At 48.9% G+C, this 21,580-nt stretch overlaps 4 protein-coding genes across 4 annotated transcripts; 1 reads left to right on the top strand and 3 right to left on the bottom strand.

Moving 5' to 3' along the window:
- Positions 1-152: 152 nt before the first annotated feature.
- Positions 153-3,196, bottom strand: DEU56DRAFT_920266 (uncharacterized protein; the record flags this gene model as incomplete). The annotated part of the gene is made up of 11 exons (XM_041358411.1): positions 153-256; positions 333-552; positions 618-826; positions 878-1,328; positions 1,833-2,231; positions 2,299-2,441; positions 2,506-2,582; positions 2,638-2,699; positions 2,754-2,874; positions 2,926-3,001; positions 3,076-3,196. The coding sequence occupies 11 exons, from the start codon at positions 3,194-3,196 to the stop codon at positions 153-155; spliced, it is 1,983 nt and encodes a 660-aa protein (XP_041200762.1).
- A 1,957-nt stretch (positions 3,197-5,153) lies between these two features.
- DEU56DRAFT_749919 (uncharacterized protein) lies at positions 5,154-9,348 on the top strand (the record flags this gene model as incomplete). Its single annotated transcript, XM_041349483.1, has 3 exons — positions 5,154-5,889; positions 5,989-7,934; positions 8,005-9,348. The coding sequence occupies 3 exons, from the start codon at positions 5,154-5,156 to the stop codon at positions 9,346-9,348; spliced, it is 4,026 nt and encodes a 1,341-aa protein (XP_041200763.1).
- A 7,109-nt stretch (positions 9,349-16,457) lies between these two features.
- Positions 16,458-16,667, bottom strand: DEU56DRAFT_749923 (uncharacterized protein; the record flags this gene model as incomplete). The annotated part of the gene is made up of 1 exon (XM_041349485.1): positions 16,458-16,667. One exon carries the CDS (start codon positions 16,665-16,667, stop codon positions 16,458-16,460), a length of 210 nt encoding a protein of 69 aa, XP_041200764.1.
- Positions 16,668-17,208: 541 nt separating this feature from the next.
- DEU56DRAFT_749922 (uncharacterized protein) lies at positions 17,209-21,168 on the bottom strand (the record flags this gene model as incomplete). The annotated part of the gene is made up of 12 exons (XM_041349484.1): positions 17,209-18,119; positions 18,399-18,465; positions 18,520-18,623; positions 18,678-19,110; positions 19,186-19,395; positions 19,480-19,656; positions 19,708-19,959; positions 20,020-20,160; positions 20,325-20,436; positions 20,576-20,726; positions 20,784-20,922; positions 21,085-21,168. 12 exons carry the CDS (start codon positions 21,166-21,168, stop codon positions 17,209-17,211), a joined length of 2,781 nt encoding a protein of 926 aa, XP_041200765.1.
- Between the last annotated feature and the right edge of the window lie 412 nt (positions 21,169-21,580).

The following is a 21,580-nucleotide window of genomic DNA, read 5'->3' on the forward strand; positions in this document are numbered from 1 at the left end:
TGGAGCATCCAGAGTGTATTGGTCTGGCATTGGAATGTCGTGGTCTCCTTGGGATACAGATGCACGGTCGTGTGAATCGATGTAGGGTTGTAATCCGCAATGTAAACAGGTGCTGCTGGGTGACCTGACAGCTTCGAGTGGAACCAGCTCCTCTATTGAGAGAGAGATGTTCTGCCCATACTCGACCGAGCAACTCGAGCCCCCACGGGATGTGTAAAGAGCATTCCCAGCGGCAGCGAAGAATCTTGCCATCCCACTACGGTCTATCAACAAGTCCCGGCACCTGGTCATCATCTCCGCCATGCCGAAAATCTCAAAGAACTCCTCGTTACTATGTGCTGTGAGGATTAGCCCGTTCGCAACAAGATTCTCCAATGAATCGGTATGATCCAATCCTTGGATTTCCCGAAACCGCATCGCTACATGGCCAGGCAGCCATAGTCCAAAACCACCGATGAGCATTTGGCGGGCATAACCACCCAGAGTACTGAGAGCGAGCTTGCGGCAATCAATATTGAATGGCAGTGGAAATGGCGGGAATGGATTGGACGGCTGGACGAAATGTATTTTTACCATCAGTTCCATAATGGTAATTGTGGTATGAAGGCAAGACGTACAGTCACCATCTCAGAGCTCGAATTGCCCGTCGTCGTTGGATCAGTCATGTCATTGCTCGTACTTGGTTTCTCTGGTGCGTTGGGTGCGTCAATTTGGACATCGACTGAATGTAGGAAATGCTGAATGTCTTCTCCACCGCCGCAGCCCTGGACTGCCCCGCAGACATCGTGGTCCTTGCATTGCACGTTGTGATATGAAACCCAATCAACTGTCTCACATATTATTTCAAGGTAGATATAAAAAAAAGGTAAGCACGTACGAAATATGAATATGTCTTGACACATTCCATTTTGCAGGGCTTCGAAGGTGATCCCATGGGATTTCTCCAAGGACTTGCGACTCTTAGCGTGAAACCCTCCAACTGTGTGGTCCAGCCAAAGAAAATAATCCATCGCTGGAGATCTAAAGTCACCATGCGCCGCATCTGGGGATGCAGAAGCATCATGCAGAAAGGCGATCCGCACATCATTCAAATATTCCATGACCGATGCATATGTATTCCGCATGTGAGTAGCACGTGTTTTGGTCGAGTTATTGAGGTGTGCTACGACCCTCCTGTATATCCCAAATTTCTTGTTGAGAGCATGAAGCGGTAGACGATAGTGTGCAGCGATTCGGCAACCCTTGGGTGACTGTCCAGACACATTGAGAGAACACTCCCCATCGACATCTTGAATAGTCCCTTGGGCCTTCATCAACCGACCAATATCCTGTGCAGTCCATTGACGAAAACGGCATGATGGATTCATCGAGGGCTATAACTGCAGTCCTTGGGCGGGCGTAAATGTGAGACGAATGATTTTTTTTGATCAGCAAAGCTACATCCCCATGATCCGATACACTCCACCACACGAGTTACATTACGATATATTCAGGGGAGGCTACCTTCTAACCACAAACAACAGTCCGATACAATCGGAACCGGTGCGGTGTGTGTACCCATTAGTACATTTGTTTGTTGTTCGTGCCATCCAAACTTAAAGTAATATGACATGCAGGGCAGCCGGGCATCGATATATCCTACTTTAGGAAGATGTCTGACCATATGCATGGGGCTGATCGACGCGATTTCTTTACTTGGTCGGGAGTGTTTTAAGCTCTACACCAACCGAATACAACGGGGTAGGATACGGAAACTAAATTCGTGTTACTGACATGGACTACATGCATGGAAGAAGAAGAAATATGTCCTATATCACCTTCCTGATACATACCGGACAATAGTATCGGGGAATGACTTCATCGACCGATGTCAGCGCTAGTACTTGCTGCAAGCCGTCCTTCCATCCATCAGGAAGCCTACCAAGGCGTATTGCCTGTTCCATGAGCGCCTTCACCTTCATCAAAATAATGCCGTTTCCAACGACTCCACATAATCCACCCCGTCGAATCGGGCTCGCTAGAATAGCAAGAAACTCTTCGTCGAATTCAACACCATCAAACATGGGCGGCAGGCCAGCCTTGGCTCTTTTCTTCATCTTCTGTCCAATGGCTGCGAGACACGCCTCGTTGAACCAACGTTTGCATGTCCTACAGAATCGCTGCACATTCTTAGGCGATGAGAATGCAGGATTGCATATGTCGCAACTGCAATGGGTGGATATCTGTGTGTTCTGTATACCGCACCATGTCAAGAACAGATTAGACAAGATATGAAATATTGAAATGAAACTCGCTGACCTTGATATTAACTCCCTGAAGGGATGTACGTCTTCCATGGCCAACAAATTGCATTTCAACCGTCCATCGAGTGTAGAGTGTCGCCATTGGTATTTGAGGTTGTGTTAAATCCTCTTCGTTGTACCGGACAATTGTTGCATGACCTGCCAGAAATATACAGATGAGTCAAGGGACAATTTAGTTCATAAAGCCACGCAAAGTACATACTTTCCACACAATGCATATCAATTATGGACTGGTGACTGCTGAGCAGGAGCTCATAGTCACCAACATACTGTGCAAGGCTGAATTATCACCCATGTGAGACATGTCGCAGCGATTGTGATACAAGAGGCGTACTCAACACCTTCGTCCTCCAAGTCCACCCGCCTGTAATACCATTGTATATCAAGCCACACATCCTGTGAGAAGCCATATGAGTGAGGATCATCAATTTGATGTACAAGTGCGCCGACCTGAGTACGTGAGGTTGAATTTAAGTAGATCTCCTTCACAATCCCATACCAGTATGACATCAGTGGTAGACTTCCGTCTGTCAATGGAACAGCACGGGAATCCAGCGGAAAGATCGCGACGCTGAAGGATTGGTGTCAGCCTCACGAACAAATTAACCAAGCATCATCGTACTCTTCTCCGACCTTGATAACTAATCTGCAGTCATGTGTCTCGCCGTCGGAGTCATCAGCATCAGCATCGTAGACCCCTAAGTGTGAAATCAGTATACCAGCAGAAAGCGAGCGATCAAGAAACGACCACTAGGTGGGCAGTGGAACCTACATTCCAAAGATGTACATCTCTTCAATTTGCGAAGTTGTGGGTGATCATTGCTCATAGGAGGCAATGTCCTCCTGCGCTCTGCATGGGACCCAAAGCTTATAATAGAGGGTCTCCTGGGCATGACGGTGGACTTGTTACAACAGAAATGATGTAGAAACTTGAATGTAGGGCATGCAAAGAAAATATAATCGAGTCTCCCATCATCGGACCTACTCTCAATCTCGTAAACATAAGGTTCGGACGGACGGATCAAGGACTAGGCGCTGTGAGGTACCGGTTGCCGCATTATGGCATGCTAGTGTCTTCCACGTCGAGAATTTTTGTATTTCAGCCGAAATGTTAAAAGTTAAGATCATCAACATATTCGGAGGCTATCCGGTCTTACATATAACACGTGGACTCCGGGATGTTGATGAGTCCGAATATACAAATAAGTGTTTTTGCCAGGGACAGCCTATCACACCAACGCAGCGCAGAGTATCTCATGGACGAAGACGAATCATTTGATATACTGGATGAGATCGTCAAATCAAAGATTCTGGAATGGGACCCGCAGGGATCGAGGATCTTATGGAACCATGGACATTCAGCTAACGATGCAACTGAGGACAACATTGGAGGATTGTCAGCAGCAATAGAAAACTGCAGGATTGTTGATGTAGGGAACGTTGATGTTGAAAGAACTAAGCGACAGAGAGGCAGGCCGAGAAAGCGAGTGGTGCAGCGTCGTGAGTACATGTCATTGACCCCTATGTTCATGGCATGATGTGTTCTACAGGCAGCAATCAAAACCCTGAGGTCGCCACCATATCAAACGAAGCATCATCACTCGAAATCACCCAGACTTCGGGTGCAAAAAAGATGATACGTGCGACCACAAGCCCAGTGGCTGACAATGCAAAACACCAAGCAAATGTGGTGCCCCATCAACAGACAGGCACTGATCAGGAAGAGGATGACACATTACACATGCTGCAGCAAATCATGGAATGTGGGATTCTGGATTGGAATCCACAGCAATCACGGGCTGTAGAGATCACAGCGGATGATAGGTGGAATACATATCTAGATACTGGTGTACAGTCGACGGTGAGACAAGGACAGAGAACCACTGCACAACGGAGTTGTCGCACTGTGAATCAGCCACGACGACCTCGTGGAAGGCCAACAAAGAAAGTCATGACGCATGGTGAGTCCTGGGAGTCTACCCCTATTTTTATGCTTACAGCGTTGAGTAGGCAGTAAAAACAAGACAAAAGTGTCAAAGGATGCAGAATCAATGACACAGGAGCTGCCCACAAATGGCGTCAAGTATATCATCCGTGCTACTAGTAATCCGATCCAGCAACACACACAAGACGGAAGAGCAGTGGTAGTGAGCAGTCCACTGAGAGGAGGTAGATTGAATGATGATGAAGAGGCCACAGGCCGGGAGCGCGGGGAACTCAATAATCGACAGGCTGGTGGTAGTAAACGACGTCGGGGACGTCCCAACAGGCCCGTCAGATGTGCACGAGTGGCAGGTCAGTAGCGGAATTTTATCCTTGATCAGCACTGATACAAACCAACATCAAATTTACGATTGTCAGATTCAGCCTCCCTCAAGAAGAACCTCGATCAATTGCCTTCCAGTGATCCTGAATCGGAAGACGAGGATGAGGAATGTATTGCAGAATCACACAGTGAGCACCAGCAGTGATCTTCGCTAAAGCATACATTTGTATTAACCCCCTGGTTCCATGATTAGGAAGTACAGCACAATCATCGAGAGGAGTACCGAATGATGAATACAGGCCGTCACCTCCTCCTCCACACGCATCCCGGTCATCATCGCCTGAAGCCATTCCACATATAATAGCTGAACCAACATCCAATGAAATCGCTGGTGAGTTAATATCTCGTGATGCAACAAAAACCACTAATCTCCTCGGTTGGCAGGTCGTGCGATGGCCCGACCGATTGTTTGGAGGTCTGCCTGGGATGACTGGAGAACCCTTGGGCCTAATGAATGGCTTGAGGCGACTGTGGCAAATTTTCACCTGTCGCATTTCTGGTATGAGGCCGTGAACAGATCGCGCATGAGATATGTGGACCTGTATGTAGCAAAGGCGATCAACATTTCCGAGGAAGAGGCGGAGCTCTTCAGGACGAACCATTTTGTTCCTAGCAAGGGTGAATGTCCTATAGTCCCTGTCGCATTCATGGTACACCATTCGGATCATTTCTTCGCCGTCATCTTCGACTTTCAAAGACTTACAGCACATGTACTGGGTCGCCATATCTCAGCCAGTGCTATGCATATAGATGGAGTTGATCCACACGACTGGAATGACTGGGGTGGGCCACAGTATTGGAGGAGAATTGCATCGCTTCATGGCTGGAGTCCAGGGGACGTCGATATCGTGACAGTACAAACTAGAGATTGGACCCAAAATGGAGTGGACTGTGGTCCCATCGCATGCTCCGTGCTGGAGCAAAGCCTTATCTCAGGAATGGACGAGCATGGTCACCTACCACTGTTTCAAGTGCAATGTGGTCACAAGCTCCGCATAGAGATGTTGCGCGTGGTAGCTGGACGTATCAAGATGAGTTGTAGTGATTACCTCATGCTCCTCGACAACCGACCGGATGATTGGCTAGAAGACGATTTGCCAGACGAGGAGATCATCAATTCCATTCAGAATGGGCGGCATCAGGCCGAATGCCTCGAGCTCTTGCGTAAATTGACGATCATCAGCGCTACATGCTCAGCATGCCAATCTCCCATCCTCAACCAGGAAGGAAGCAGCCACTTGCACCACGGCGGGAATCCTGGTGACACTCCAGTTGATCGTGACGATGCAGAAAATGATTATGGCGAAGATCAAGATACCTTCGGAACAGTCCTACCCGCAGAAAGAAAGGCGAAACTAGCCCAACTTTTCAAAGCGAACAAAGAACTGGCTGGATCCCGCAACCGCAATGCAATTCCTGCTCGTGCTGTTGGGACTCATCTTCAAATAGAATCAGAGCCGTCAGCTGAAACAGATGGTCAAGTTGATTCTCAACGCTCCAAATCGGCCTCAGCAACTCGTAAGCGAGTGTCAAACTGGAATCTGGGAAGCAACAAACGATTTCCTCGACCCATCGCTCCAGTACCACTAGTGGCATATTCAGGTAGAAGATGGCTTCAAGACGATAGGACCTTCGATGATTATGAGGGTGGGCCTACAATAGAGATGCTGAGACCTCCGAGGGACGTCAATCCTACAATGACATTCCAGGATGGAGGCATGCAGCTGTCCACGGCTTGGGTGGACTGGGTCGATCACGGTTATAGGATTTCCCCTAGCTCGTTCCACATATTCTATCAATGCGACCCCATAGCTACCATGGCACACATCATGCCGATTGGTACAAACGACTGCTACGATGCATCCAATCAAGTGCCAGATCGCGTCACAGGAGAATACACCCTGGACCGGCAAGGGTCTGACCAGGATGTACGCTGCACGCGGGTATCAGACGTGGAAATAGTGTCTGCATCTGAAATCATAGATTCTGCGCAGTATGACCCTCCACTGCATGATGAGTGTAGGTTTGGACACAATGCTTTTGTTCGTGGCCGCTCTAGTCATCGGTATGGAGATGGACCTGCGTTGTATATTGATCTCGAAAAAGATGCAATCCAATTTTCGGAAGATGAGATAGAGATCTCGGTGGACATAGACAGCATCATCTGGACCACGAAGACATTCCGGTGCAGAGGATCCGTCGGCATTTATGTGACTCCACCATTTCAAGTGAAACCTGGGATATTCAAGCATAACCATACATATGTCGACATCACAATTCCACAGTCAGAGGCCGATGCACATGTGCCCGGGGGCAGGACCGAATGGCTGTCCAAACGCTTCCCCATGTCTGCAATCCCTCATGCTTGCATTGGGCGGATATCATCTGCTTCCTCAACGCTGAATCTTTATATCGCATTTCCAAGAATGATTCACCGACACCCAGTGAACGGCCGGAGAATCACACTCATTCCCCAGGAGGTCTTGGACATCTTCTGGGATAGGGTGTTGCTGCCTTCCATAGGAGATTGCACGGATGCGAGCTGGGCCCCTTACCTCAAGCACACATTGGAGGAGGCGCGATACAAGGCTAATGGAGCGGGAGGACGTAGAGGGGGATGGGGACCGCCCAAATCAATTCCCCTATCTGATGATGACTTCAAGGATGTACAGGAACGCATGCAGGATCGAATTCGCGATGGAGAGGCTGAGCTGAGTATGTTTGGGTCGTTGTTCTTCATCCTGGAAGGAAAGGGCATAAAGCTGCTCACGAAGGATGGTCAGAGAGGACGTTTCTCAGGACCAGAAGAGGCCCTTCGTCGAAACCTGTCTGACCTCGACTGGCCATACATGATGAACAGGCAACATGGAGAACTTCTTGTGGACGTCGGGATCTCATTCACACCACGCTCACCAGATGTACCCGTCGTGGGGGTATGGAGATTGGACGCACTTGAAGCATCATTTGGTGCAGGGGGGTACAAGAGAGGCGAGATGCATCATCACAACACACTCTCGAGATACGGTGCACTGCAGGCCGAGATGCAGCAGGAGAGGGCCCAGCAGACGCACATTGCATTCCGAAGCACCTACAACCTCTACTATGAATCCATCCGGACGAACAACAACCGCGTGAGCTTCGCTTCCGACAGCGATGCATACAAGCTTTCCCCACCATACATGGCTGAATGCTTCGAAATGGTCAAGGTCATCGATGGTTGCAAGGAGAAAACATATGGGGTCAGGGACGAGTACAGAGTGAGTGGACAAGCAGCCAGAATAATGCTGGAGAATATCGAAACCAAGGTCAGTGGTCCTGGCTCTATGAATCACTGATATACAAACTAAAACCACTCGTGCGGTGATCACCTTGCAGGCCACAGAATATCTGCGATCTGATCCAGTGCTGTGGATACCATCGAAGGTCTGGTTCGAGCTTATTAGAAGAAGGGTTCGGGAGCTTCAGAGGACCCAGATAGCCATCGTCAGAAAGAATCCACCAAACCTCGGCATCCTCACCGGCCTGCTGAACCACATGCTTCGTTCAACGACATCCACCCCCATCATCTATGACTTCCATGTCCGCGAGTCCCTTGCTCTCCTCGAGTACAGAAATGTGCTAGAGACAGCGGGAATGTTCTTCTTGCAGGAATTCGATCTCGCCAGCGAGACATGCTTGGATGAAGTGCAGCAAGTCGATGATGTGAATGTGCTGGCTCTCATGGGCGTAAACGCAAAGGCTCAAAGAGATAGAGCAGTAGGACGAAAAAATCCACAGGCAATGGCTGAATCAGAGGTTGAAGACTATCCCCTCGGTCGGACGCCGACGTGGACTCGACTCAAGTCAGCCGTAGCAAACTCTCCTGCCATGATCATGAGACCATGGTCTTGGTCTTCCAGGTTGTTCAACATGGACCTGTCCGTCGGACGATTGTTCATCATGTTCACCAGACACATATGGCTCATGCTGACAACTGAAGTCTTGAAAGGCATCACACCCCACCCAAGCTCACTGCAGGAGGCGATGAAGTGCTGGACCATAACGAGTGTCGATGACATCCTTTCTGCTGTCGCATTTGAAGCCTGCAATTCCGGACTGCAAGACCACACTGGAGTCACGGCCGGTCGGATGGGTCCCAGGTCCAGAGGCTTTGGTGACAGGTCCACTCTATTCTTCCCTGATCCCGATGCGTCCTACAAGGACAACACTCAGTGGTCCACGCTATGGGAGGGAGATGGATACATTGCAGAATTTCACAGGACTATGCAGACTATGGACGAGGATCAGCAAGCATCGTTGAAGCAAGGATTATCCGAGGTGTTTTCGGAGGTTCATTGTCTCCCAGCCAGTGGGTCAAGAGTGTGGACACAAAAGAATGATGCCATCGTGTTTATCACAAACCCCACATTTTACAGGATCGACTGCATCGGAAGGGGAGGCGACCGTCAGCAGAGGGTCACCAGAGCACGTCGTACAATGAAGTTGATCAAGGGAAAGCGCATATTTGCAGCTGACCTGATGGACTCACAACCCTTTGACACCGATGGTAATCTGAGAAGGAAGACCGAGAGACAAAAGCGTCAGGAGATTCGCAAGAAAATGACGATGACCAAGAGAAATCAGAGAATCCCCCCTCCCCCACGTTCTCGCAAGCTCCAGCCGTTTCCCATGCACATAGGACAATCTTTGGAAGGAGAACATGTAGTGGCTGTAGATTAGGGTATAGACAATGGTCGAAGTTTGTACTTGCCATGCCTCCCATAAGTATCATCAGAAATATATGCACATGTGAGGGACATATTACTGAGGGCTATAAGGTAAAAAGAAGCAAAAGTCGGACAAGTCTACAGACTCGGACATCCTTTGTGTGTGCAAAGGCAAGGTTCGTGATCATCACATTGGGTGTATTTCATTTCAATAGGCTATGGAGTCACTTTCTATCATTACCAGTCGATTCAGCCTTGGGGAAGAAGTACCTGAACAAGACAAACTAACAATGTACATGTATAATGACGACTTTGATTCAGGCTAACCCAAGGTTATTTGTCTTTATATTTCAGGGACAGAGACGACTCATCAAAGCTAGGGGAGGGGCAGTGACAGTGAAAGACAGAAAGATGAACTTGAGAAATGATGATTCAATTTAGGTCAGTTATGGTTTGCTAATGTAGACTCTGTTGGAGTTTTTCGGTCAAATCATAATGACCTTACAAAGGGGGACATTTACGAAGGCAAAGCCAGCCAAGAAACAAAAGTCAGTCAAATCTAAGACTGGGACAACCTTTGTGTGTGAACAAAGGCTGTCTGAGTTTTAGACTTGACTGCCTTTCGCTTCTTGGCTGGCTTTGCAGGATTTGACCGATGCTGTTGGAATGGTGCAAACAAGGTCAATAAATAGCCGCCTGGGTTGAGGGCTGGATTGGGCAGAGGGTTACACTGGGCAGAGGGTCGGATTGGGTAGAGGGCTTTGCTGGGCTGAGGGTTGGATTGGATAGAGGGCTTCACTGGGCTGAGGGTTGGATTGGGCTGAGGGTTTCGCATTGGGTTAGTAACTGATGCTTAGCCGCCTGGTTTGAGGTTGTATTGGGCCCAGGGCATGATTGGATGGGGATTGAATTTGGCAAAGGGTTTCCATGGGCTGAGGGCTGCATGTGGCTGAGGGCTGATGGTCAGTAATGACGATCATATTGGTGCTCTGTGGAGCGATGTGGCTGTTGCTTGGCATAGGGTACAGATAATCAGAGCATTATGGCATATCAGCGTCTGATTCATTGTCAGGTTCATGCAGTCTATCCGTCCATTGCTCAAGAGCAACTCATTCATATGAAAGTCGGCCACATGTTGGCCCATGATAAAAGTAGGTATGCTTACCTTGCCTTCTCACACAGAAAGGTTGTCCAAATCTTAGATTTGACTGACTTTTGTTTCTTGGCTGGCTTTGCCTTTGTAAGTGTCCCTTGCCACAATGTGATTACAATGTCATTGATGTTGTTGCAATGATGCAAGCAAGGTCAAGAAAAAGTCGCTTGGGTTGAGGGTTGTATCAGGCGGGGTCGGGGGTTGGCATGAGTGGGGACACATAGAAAATACCATGACCTACCCAACGAAGTATATTTGAAAATGAAGATAGTTGCAGGATAGTCCGAATCCCAGTAATGACTGTACATTGTCTGTTCTTCTTGGTCCGGTGATTCTTCCCCAAGGCTTAGCAAAATGTTAATGATAGAAAGTGAGGCATGGGACGAATTGATACACACCTAATCTGGTGAGTACGACCCTTTTTCAAGCGTTCATCTACCATCCCTTCACCCAAACGACTCGGAAGAATGTTGTGATCCTCCTTTTCTGGCTTTGACTTCTTGAGCCTCCTTCTTCATGACCCCATCACAATTTTTGCACGCCTTCGCATATCTTCGGCTTCTAGCTAGTCCCTGATCCTCCTCATACTTGAAGAGATTTGCCTCAGTAGCATCCCTCAAGGATGATACTACTAGCTTGCCTCTCGAGGTCGATGTCCTTGTGACTCCCCAGAGTTCACATTCCTATTTCCTCACCCACACCAATGTCTTTCATGTCTATCCCCATTCACTCAAACCAATTTCCGATCTCAGAAAGCCTGTGGGCAAATGGTGTAGTAAACCTATAGGTGTTAAAATCATAAATCTCGGTGGACGGGCGTAGTAACAAGTCTTCATCGGATTCTATGCTTGTTATGTGTGTGAAATCACCCATGGAGGGACTAACTTGCTGGGGTTGATGCGCATGGTTCAAGTTTTGGCATCCAACCTTACACAAAATTACCGATACCAGAAATATTCTATCAAGATCAGCTGTAGTGACTACCTGATGCTGATGGACGGCCCCCAAGTTCGCTCTAAGGGCTATTTGGGTGGGAAGGTCCAGGTTTTGCCAGCCAAGAAGCGAAAGTCAGTCAAATCTAAGGGCTTTTCCCCTTCATGGGCTCTGACAGAGGTGGCCAAGATTTTCGCTCTGAGGGGTATTTGGGTAGCAAGATCTTGGTTCCTCCCCTTCAAGGGGGAAACAGCTCTGATAGAGGTGGCCAGGATTTTCGCTTTTTTTTTTTTACCTTTTCACTGTCTTGTTGGCTCTGGGGCGATTTGGGTAGCAAGGTCCTGGTTTCCCCCCTTCATGCAGGATTCATCTCTGATAGAGGCGACCGGGATTTTCGCTCTGAGGGCTATCTGGGTGGCCACCAAGGCCACCTCTATCAGAGATGAATCCCTGGCTGTGATTTTTTGCACACCAGAGCCATCTGAAGCCAGGCGAAAGCTATGACTTTGGGGCCAAGCCATGCCAGAACATCACTAGCCGACTCATGCAAGCCAATACCAGCCAAGAAGCAAAAGTCAGTCAAATCTAAGCACTCGGACAACTCTTGTGTGTGTGACATTCCCCATGGAGAAACTAACTTGCTGACGTTGATGTGCATGGTTCAAGTTTGGCGTCCAACCTTGCACAAAAATACCGATACCAGAAATATTCCGCAATGGAAAACAATCAGGATGGGTTGCCAATCATATAAAGCTCAGCTGTAGCGACTACCAGAAATATTCTGCAATGGAAAACAATCAGGATGGGTTGCCAATCATATCAAGCTCAGCTGTAGCAACTACCAGAAATATTCCGCAATGGAAAACAATCAGGATGGGTTGCTAATCATATCAAGCTCAGCTGTAGCAACTACCTGATGCTGATGAACAGCCCCAACACGATTGGGCAGCAGATTGATAGAGGTAAGCACGGACACCGCTTTATAACCCAACCAGTGAATTGAATATCCTTGAACATTAACTTTCTTCCCATGGTTCCGTCAGAGATACAATCATGTTCCATTGTACCATCCATTGCCCGAGGGCAACTTATTCATATGACAGTCGGCCACATGTTGGCCCACATGGTTTTGCCAGCCAAGAAGCGAAAGTCGGTCAAATCTGAGGACTCCTCCCCTTCATAGGGGATTCATCTCTGATAGAGGTAACCAGGATTTTCGCTCTGAGGGCTATTTAGGTGGGAAGGTCCAGGTTTTGCCAGCCAAGAAGCGAAAGTCAGTCAAATCTAAGGGCTTTTCCCCTTCATGGGCTCTGATAGAGGTGGCCAAGATTTTCGCTCTGAGGGGTAGTTTGGGTAGCAAGATCTTGGTTCCTCCCCTTCAAGGGGGAAACAGCTCTGATAGAGGTGGCCAGGAATTTCGCTTTTTTTTTACCTTTTCACTGTCTTGTTGGCTCTGGTGGCGATTTGGGTAGCAAGGTCCTGGTTTCCCCCCTTCATGTGGGATTCATCTCTGATAGAGGCGACCAGGATTTTCGCTTTAGATTCACTAGCTCGCCTCTCGAGGTCTATATCCTTGTGACTCCACAGAGTTCACATTCCTATTTCCTCACCAACACTGATGCCTTTCATATGTATCCCCACTCACTTGTACCAATTTCCGATCTCAGAAAGCCTATGGGCAAATGGTGTAGTAAACCTACAGGTGTTAAAACCACAAATCTCGGTGGATGGGCATGGTAACAAGTCTTCATCGGATGACATGCATATCATGGAATTAGAGGTGACCTCCTGCTTTGATGTCATTCCCTTCAACTTATTTTCGTCTCAAAGTTGGAGCTCCAGTATTTGCATGCAAAACAACGAGCAACCAGCTCATCATCTCGGGCTGAAGGTGTCATTCGGCCCTCATTCCCATTCCAACAAATTGGTCAAATTGTGATGGAGTGATGAAGTGAGTGAGACATTTATAAAGGCAAAGCCAACCAAGAAGCGAAAGTCGGTCAAATCTAAGGGCTCCTCCCCTTCATGGGGAATTCATCTCTGATAGAGGTGGTCTTGGGTGGTGCATGTCACGAAGAAGCCGCCAACCATTTCACCGCCGCTATCAATCACTGTGACTCCATTCTGAGGCACACACTGGCAGGTGAGTCTTGTCAGAATCGTCTACTTGAGCTGCGGTTCAGGCCAAAGCCAGCTGTCATTTGTGGCTTTGGTTGTTTGCAGGCCAGAGCTGTCTGAAGCCAGGCCAAAGCTGTGGCTTTTGGGCCAAGCCATGCCGGAACATCACTAATGCGCCCCAGCCCAACTCATGCAAGCCTATACCAGCCAAGAAGCAAAAGTCAATCAAATCCAAGGACTCGGACAACATATGTGTGTGAAGTCCCCCATAGAGGGAAGAAGCCAAATGACCTGCTGGGCTTGATGCGAGACTTTATTTCGAGATTCTGAAAGGATGGTTGAGCGTGATATGGTTCCAGAGCGCCACAGATTGGTCCCTGCTGTGCATTTCTGCACAACACCTCCCCAATTCGCAAATTTCGCATTTTATAAGGCAAATGCAGGCAGGATCTAACACTCCGAACCTTGGCAACAAATCAGCAAGATGTATTCGCTGGTGCATCACAGTGGCATAGAGTGGTGAGCAGGCCCCCTCTGAGAGGACCGCATTCTTGCTTATGTAAGCAGTACCACCACCACATTCTCCTAAGATCGATTTTTACAGCCTTCATATGACTTGGGGAGAATAAGGTAGGACTTGATTTTGAGGTTATTGAGCAATACAAAGACCATGGTCATGCCAGATTTGCACGAAGAAATCATATTCTGAAGTTGACGACCCCGGCCATGCTGGCCCCCCCACACATTGCTTTTTACAGCCTTCATATGACTTGCTTGTCTTTAGGTAGGACTCATTCTAGAGGTTATTGGACCATACAAACATGTTGGTCATGCCAGATTTCCCTCTAAAAATCATGTTCCAAAGTTGACTGCAACCCCTGTCATGCTCCCCCGCCCAAAGATCGATTTTTTCAGCCTTCATATGGCTTGCTTGGCTTTAGACAAGACTCATTCTTGAGGTTATTTGACCATATGAAGACGTTGGTCGAGCCGGATTTCTCTCTAAAAATCATGTTCCAAAGTTGTCCACCCAGGCCATGCTCCCCCACCCAAAGATCGATTTTTTCAGCCTTCATATGGCTTGCTTGGCTTTAGCTAGGACTCGTTCTAGAGGTTATTGGACCATACAAACACGTTGGTCGAGCCAGATTTCCCTCTAAAAATCATGTTCCAAAGTTGGCTGCCCCTGTCATCCTTCCCCCACCCAAAGATCGATTTTTTCAGCCTTCATATGGCTTGCTTGGCTTTAGCTAGGACTCGTTCTTGAGGTTATTTGACCATCTGAAGACGTTGGTCGAGCCGGATTTCCCTCTAAAAATCATGTTCCAAAGTTGGCCACCAAGGCCATGCTCCCCCACCCAAAGATCGATTTTTCTAGACTTCATATGACTAGCCTGTCCTTCAGAAGCATTTTTCCTGGGGGTTATTGAGCCCTCTGAACACGATGGTCATGCCAGAATTGCCTGGAAAAATCGTGTTCCTGAGATATACAGGGTCCTCCCCCTCCTCCTGACCTCCTGTATGTCACTATCCCGGTATTCCGCCTCAATACCGATACTGGAAACATCTCTCCTAAGGTATATGAGGCCTCTGAATCGATTGGGAATGGTCCCAGACCTTCCGGAGGTCGGCATTCATGTGATATGGGAGGTGGGCTCAAATATCAGTATTTTGGACATATCTCCACAACCGAACCGCCGTTTTTCTTAATTGTTGGCTCATATCCATCCCAGAAGTACCCTCCATGATATGTACCAGCCCACCAAAAGATATTTTTTCACAAGTTTGAAACCTATTTCTGTTTTGACCATATAAATTGCCACATAGTCAACAAATCTACTGATTTGAAGCAAAAATGACAGTTTTACATGGGGGAACACCAGTTATATCTCATTTGGGCATCCCGTGCTTTTGGTATGTTTTATGGGTATCCTGAATGGTCATTTTTCATCTTTGGTCGAAAGGATCCAGAGATATATCATTGAGATAATTGCCACATAGTCAACAAATCTACTGATTTGAAGCAAAAATGACAGTTTTACATGGGGGAACACCAGTAGTATCTCATTTGGGCATTCCGTGCTTTTGGTATGTTTTTTGGGTATCCTGAACGGACACTTTTCATCTTTGGTCGAGGGGATCTGGAGATATATCATTGAGATAACTACCACATAGTTCATTTTTTTGAGAAATCGGGAGTTTTACATGGGAGAACATATGTTAAATGTCATGGAGAGTCATGGGGAGTTGGATATGGTATTAAGACATGTCCAACAGACAACTTCCTATGCTTATGTAATACAAAAATAGGGGCACACCATTATTTGAGGAATTATCTAGGATTTAATGGTCATGGCAAACTATCCGCACGGGGCCTTATATCCAAAAAGGGCAATTCGGCATTTTTGGATTATGTAAGCTACTTACAAATCAGATTTTTTGAGATACCTATGGTCGAAATTTTTTGATATATCATTGAGCATTCAGGATTTTGATTCTGAGAATACTTAGCATTTTGACTGGCTCATTAGGATAAGGTCTGCTTAGTAATCAACAAAGTGAAGGATGATATATCGGGGGAAGAGGGCATAGATCATGACCCGTGACTCAGATTTTGAAAACATGGCCGGGAATCATGTGTAAACATAGAGAGTTTCAAACGTACGCGGATGTGAGATCCAGGAGATAGTCCAGTAGATAGATAGAACGGACTAGATTAACAAGTACCTAGAGAGTATCAGTCTCTACGAGTGATATGTCAGTATGTAGGTACGGCGTGATTATAACTAGAGACTTACCCTCAGTCAGATAGAACGGACTGAGGGAAAGCGGGGAACAATAAGTAAGTGGTATATATATGCGTCGTCCATGGTTGGTATTCCAACCTAACTCCGACGGCTCGTGATTCATATTGCGACTCAACAGAGAGCACGCAGACGACCACGCATTACTGCGCTAGGCTGACGGTTCACGACATCGCCAGTTTCACACCAGAGCCTCAAAATCCGAAACCAAGTGCGTTCGGAAAATCCGCAGGAATCTAAGATGTCCGGAAGGCTCAGAAGGTTCCGTTCATGGAGTCGAATTGCTGCGAGCTTCACGTCACGGCTGATCTTGCGAAATCCCATGTTTCGAGGATGATAATAAGGGTACTACAAGGCTACAGGAGCAAAATTCCACTAAGTCCCACATTTCCTAATTGAACGAAATTTTCACGCCACTGCCATCCTTTATGCAAAGAGCTGTAAATTCGTGTTGCTCACCGTCACAAATGTCGTCGTAAGTGACACTGGGGTGGATCGAGACTGCGAGTCCTGCAATGATCATGCTGGAACTGCTTGGAGAGCACAGAGGCAATTTGACAGACGGCTGTCCAACGACATCAAGTGGCAATGCACCTTTGGGTAGGCACTTGGAGTTGTCCTCCTCGCGATTAATCATGTGTGTAACATCTACAGAAAACCCAATACAAGTATGTATGTGTATGCTAAAGAGATGCGGCGGGGGAAGAAAGAAAGAACAGTAAAGACTCGTTGATGCGCATGCGGATGTACTACTACATAAGATGGATGCAGATGAAGTGGGTAAAAATGTGTGAACAGAAAGTACAACCGAAAACAATCACCGGAGAAAAGCGACCGTCCGCCAAGTCCCAACACCCAGAGAAACTTAATCCAAGGGCACCAAAAAACTCGCCAACGCCCAGCCCACCTCTCCCCTAAATTTCGCGTCCCTGCCACCCTCGGCATCAGCAAGCTCCCGAACCAACAACAAACAATCCTCCCCATCATCCACATATAACGGTAAATCCGGATGTGTGCTTGGATGTCCATACTCCCTGAGCACATCAAACGTGTCACCAGATCGCAACTCGAAGAACGGTAGACCACGATACGACACTCCAGCAGGTGGAATACACATATGTATGGCAGCACACTGGTAGAGCGCACGCAGCCCTTGCAAGTCGGTGGTGCGTCGAGTGGGGGTATGCGGTGAGCTAGTTCGGGTAGGCGTGGTTGGCATTTGGTATGCAGGCAGCACGCTATCTGCGGTATGATAACTTGGTGCCAGTGAGCTCGGAGCTCCGAGGCTCTTGACAGAACTCGACCGCCTTCTGTGCTGTGACGGTCGGAATGTGTCTGTGAACTTACTCTTTAAGCTCGGTCGTCTCTGCGAGCCACGTCCCCGGTCTCTGTCGTTGTCTTCCTGCTCCTCGTCGAATGTGGCGAACGATGACGGGCTTGGTGGGGGGTCGAGTCCAAAGGGTATGTTGTTGAGTATAGGTCCAGGCAGACTCTTCATTCGTGCGGGCTTGAGGCGTGGTGGAGAGACGCTACTGCGAGACTGTGATGGCGGCTGTAGAGCAGAAGGCATAGGTGGTACATCCTCGATCCCTCTCCCAGTTCCAGTTCCAGGACTATTCCTAAGTGACTTGCCTGACTTCCCAGATTTGCCAGAACGCAGTGACTCATCGGAGGGTTTGCGTATAATAGGACCGGTGGGGATGTTATTTGTGCTCCCACTGCGCCGTCGACCAGTAATGTCGTAAGAGTTGGAGTGGGCATGGGACGTGCGTGACACTGGGTTAAACGAGGAAGACGAGGATTGTGAGCTGCGATGGTCAGAGCTCTGAGAACTGCGAAAGTCGTAAGAATTTTGCGAGTTGCGAGGATCGTAGGAATTCTGTAAACTGCGTGGGTCATGTACTCGGTGGACTGTGTCGTATGATCCCGAATGGCGTGCATCATACTCCCTCTCCCGCCCATACTTTGTTTCATCCCTCCTAGGCCGGGCCTCATATGACTCCCTGGCCGCATATCGCGCATCGTACGAACCCTGATGCTGATGCTGTCTTTGACGTGTCGGTGATGCCTGCGGCTCGAGAGCGCTAAGCGCGTTAGCAAGGTTGGCGGTTTTGGCACCTTGCTGTGGTGAAGCACGATGTTGCGCATGCTGCGTTGCTTGGTACTGTGGAATCACAGGACGCAACCGCTCGATCTTCCTAGGCGGATTGACAACCGCCAACGTCCCAAGCACGCCCAACACATCACCCCAACGCTCGCGCCAAACACGTACTGTCTCGCCTCCACCCCCCGGTCGGTCCACATGCACCATATTGTCTCTTGAGACTCCCGAACCATCATCCCTTCCAAGGCCCTCCCCCTCCACTCGCAGTGCATCCCATAACTCTCCCCACCGCTCTCTCACAACTGCCCAAAATGCCTCCATCCCTCTGGCTAAGTCTAGCATCACCCCATCAATGCCACGCTCCAACAACTTTACATACACAGGTAGCTCCAGCGCAAGCTGCCCCCGCAATGCAACATAACTCTGGCTTGCCTGTAGCAGCGCCTCTGGCGGGCGGTGCTTGCGTGTGATCGGGAGGTGCAGAAGGTGCGTGTGTAGTGGATGCAGAGTGTGCAGCGCGCTGAGGAGCTTGAGTGGGGCAACCGATGAGTTTTTCAAGGATTGGAGAGAGGGGAGGATGTGTGCGTGGATTTCGTGCTCGAGTTCTTGTGTGAGTTCGACTAGACCGCTACAGAGCGATAGAAACGCGTCGAAGGCTTCGCTCTGGCCCGTGCCTCCGGCATCTGGTGAAGGAGTGGCAGTAGGAGTGGAATTGTTCGGGGAGAGCTCGGGGCTGACGGTGACGCCAATAACGCCTGCAAACGCCCATCCCCACTTGACAAGCGCTCCGAAGAGTGTATGCAGAGTCCGGGCATAGCCTAGTGCATCACGAGCGAGATGGGAGAGGATAGTGATATGCGACTTGAGCCTGCTTTCGAGAGCTGCGAGGAGGGCTGCCTCGGCGTTTTCAGGGTCGGGCTCTATTTCTCCAGCGTGGATAAAGCCTTTCTGTTTCGAGGGTAACTTGGAGGATGAAGCAAGAGGCTTTGGAGTGCGGAGAGAACGCATACGCGAGACGGAGGCGTTTACAACGCCCACCTTAGGGATGCCAATGGATCCTACACTGCCTGCTCCAGGGCCGTCTTTCGTATGTCCAGAGCCGAGGACCTCTCTAACAACTTCAACACGCCTTCGCCCCTCGTTCACAGCGCGAGCTACTTCTTCCACTTTCTGCTTCGCCTCTCTCAGTTTATCCAGCCCTTCATTTCCCTCCTTCAATTTCCCAAAAGCCTCGCCTATGCTCTCTGAAGCTACTACAACGAGAGGCTCTGGAGTAGCACTTATCACAGCGCCCAGTAACAACCCGTACTTCAGTAATCTCTGAACCGGCTTGATGAGCAAACTCGGCAGGTCCCACGCATGTGTATGCGCCTCGACTAGGTCTTTGCTTTCTTTAAGCCATCGGGAGAATTGGGGCGTGAGCTGCGGCGGCGAGCTGAGGACGTCGAGATGTGCGAGCGCGCGAGGGTGTGCAGTGATGTAGGTCGTGTATGGGGGCGCGAGGAGCGGTACCTGGTGAAACGTTGAGCATCAGTGTGAAATCACGTCAAACATCGAGAAGGACAGACTCACCATTTCTAGGAAAACCTCACCCATACCCTTGCCTCCTTCTTCGATCACTGTCTCGAGCTTTGAGACGAGCATGTCAGATAGAACAGCAAGTTCGGATATGTTGCGGAAGATGATGCGTGTGTCGGCGACAGACAGTGGGGGCTCGCACGTCGGGCGTGAAAGTTGTGTGGGAGCCTTGGAATTGGGCGGAGGAACTACAAAAACAGCGTAAGTAGGTTGAATGACGTACAGAGTGTCATTGAAAGACCTATTTGCGCGAATGTAGGCGCATTCAATTGGATAGAAGGCACGTTGAGCTGGATCACCGGTGGACATAGCCCTGAGATGGATATGTCGGATGTGGAGACGGTGCTGACTGTGCGTGAGGACAAGGATGAGCATGTGCCGGAGCTAGATTTGGTGGATTCGGAACTTGAGCTAGATGCGTTGGATCCAGGATTCGAAATTTCCGAACCCGAGACCGGGCGTTTAGTACATGAGAAACCGAATGAGGGAGGATAACCTGGAATGAAAGATGGGTTTGAATAGTTTTAAAGAGGTTAAAAAGTAAAAGGACTCACCAGACGCCAACCTCATATACACATCCCTGAGGAGTGCCAAATCGCTTGCATAGGCACGTTCAGAGGTAAGAAGCTCGAGCAAAGCATGTCGGCGTTTCGTGAGGGCTGGTGCAGGTGTAGGGAGGGAAGATGACGCTGTAGTCAGATCTTCCTCTGAGCGTTGTTGACTTGTCGTCACTCCCCGATCTTCTGATAGCCCAAGACGGTTGTCAGTTCGTGGTCTTGATTTCATTGGTAGGGAGAGGGGCAGGGTGGAAGGAGGGAGGGGGAGTTCCTTGTCTTTAGGGAAACGGGTAGATGGTATAAGTGTATGAGTCGATTCCATGGTAGGAGTATGGCCGGCCTTAGTGATATCGGCTGTATCAGCACCGACAAAATCGGTATAAGCAGCGACGGGTCCGGTATGGCTGGTGTGGAGGGCAGTAGGGAGGGTTTCACTAACGAGGTGCTCTGTTTCCCTTTCTCTATCGAATTCGTCTTCAAATTCGTCAACAACTCCAAGAACGGATTGGAGATCGGGTGTGGAACCGAGAGCCTCTAGAAGTTGTGAAAGAGATGAAAAGCTATGAGTACGGAGGACGGGGACCATCTCTGACTCTGGCGCTAATTGGAGCATTGGCAACATGTTTGGCAGTTGGCTCGTGGCACTGGGAGGCGCTGCGATCGTGGCTGGATGTGACGATTCGATGGTTAATCCAATGGTTGGTTCCAGTGATTGAAGTGCTGATTCTAGATCTAAAGCTTCTCGCTCTCTTGATCGTCTAGCTTCTTCGACTACAGAATTATGACCCGGTCGAAGAGGTGATCTTGGTGGCGGCACAAGTGGCGTAGACTCGTCCAGACGGTTGTAATGAGGCAGTGGTTGTCCTTGAATCAATTGTAGCTGCTGCTGGGTATTAATGGCACCGTGCCCGTTGCGTCCGCTAGCCTCGAGGCTCCCCAAATCTAAATGCTCCGCCTCTGAACTTGCAATGTCCGTCATTCCTGGCCTCGAGGCAGTC

This window comes from Suillus clintonianus, assembly GCF_016758775.1.
Source record: "Suillus clintonianus strain FC179 chromosome Unknown DEU56scaffold_215, whole genome shotgun sequence".
NCBI classification, from domain to species: Eukaryota; Fungi; Basidiomycota; class Agaricomycetes; order Boletales; family Suillaceae; genus Suillus; species Suillus clintonianus.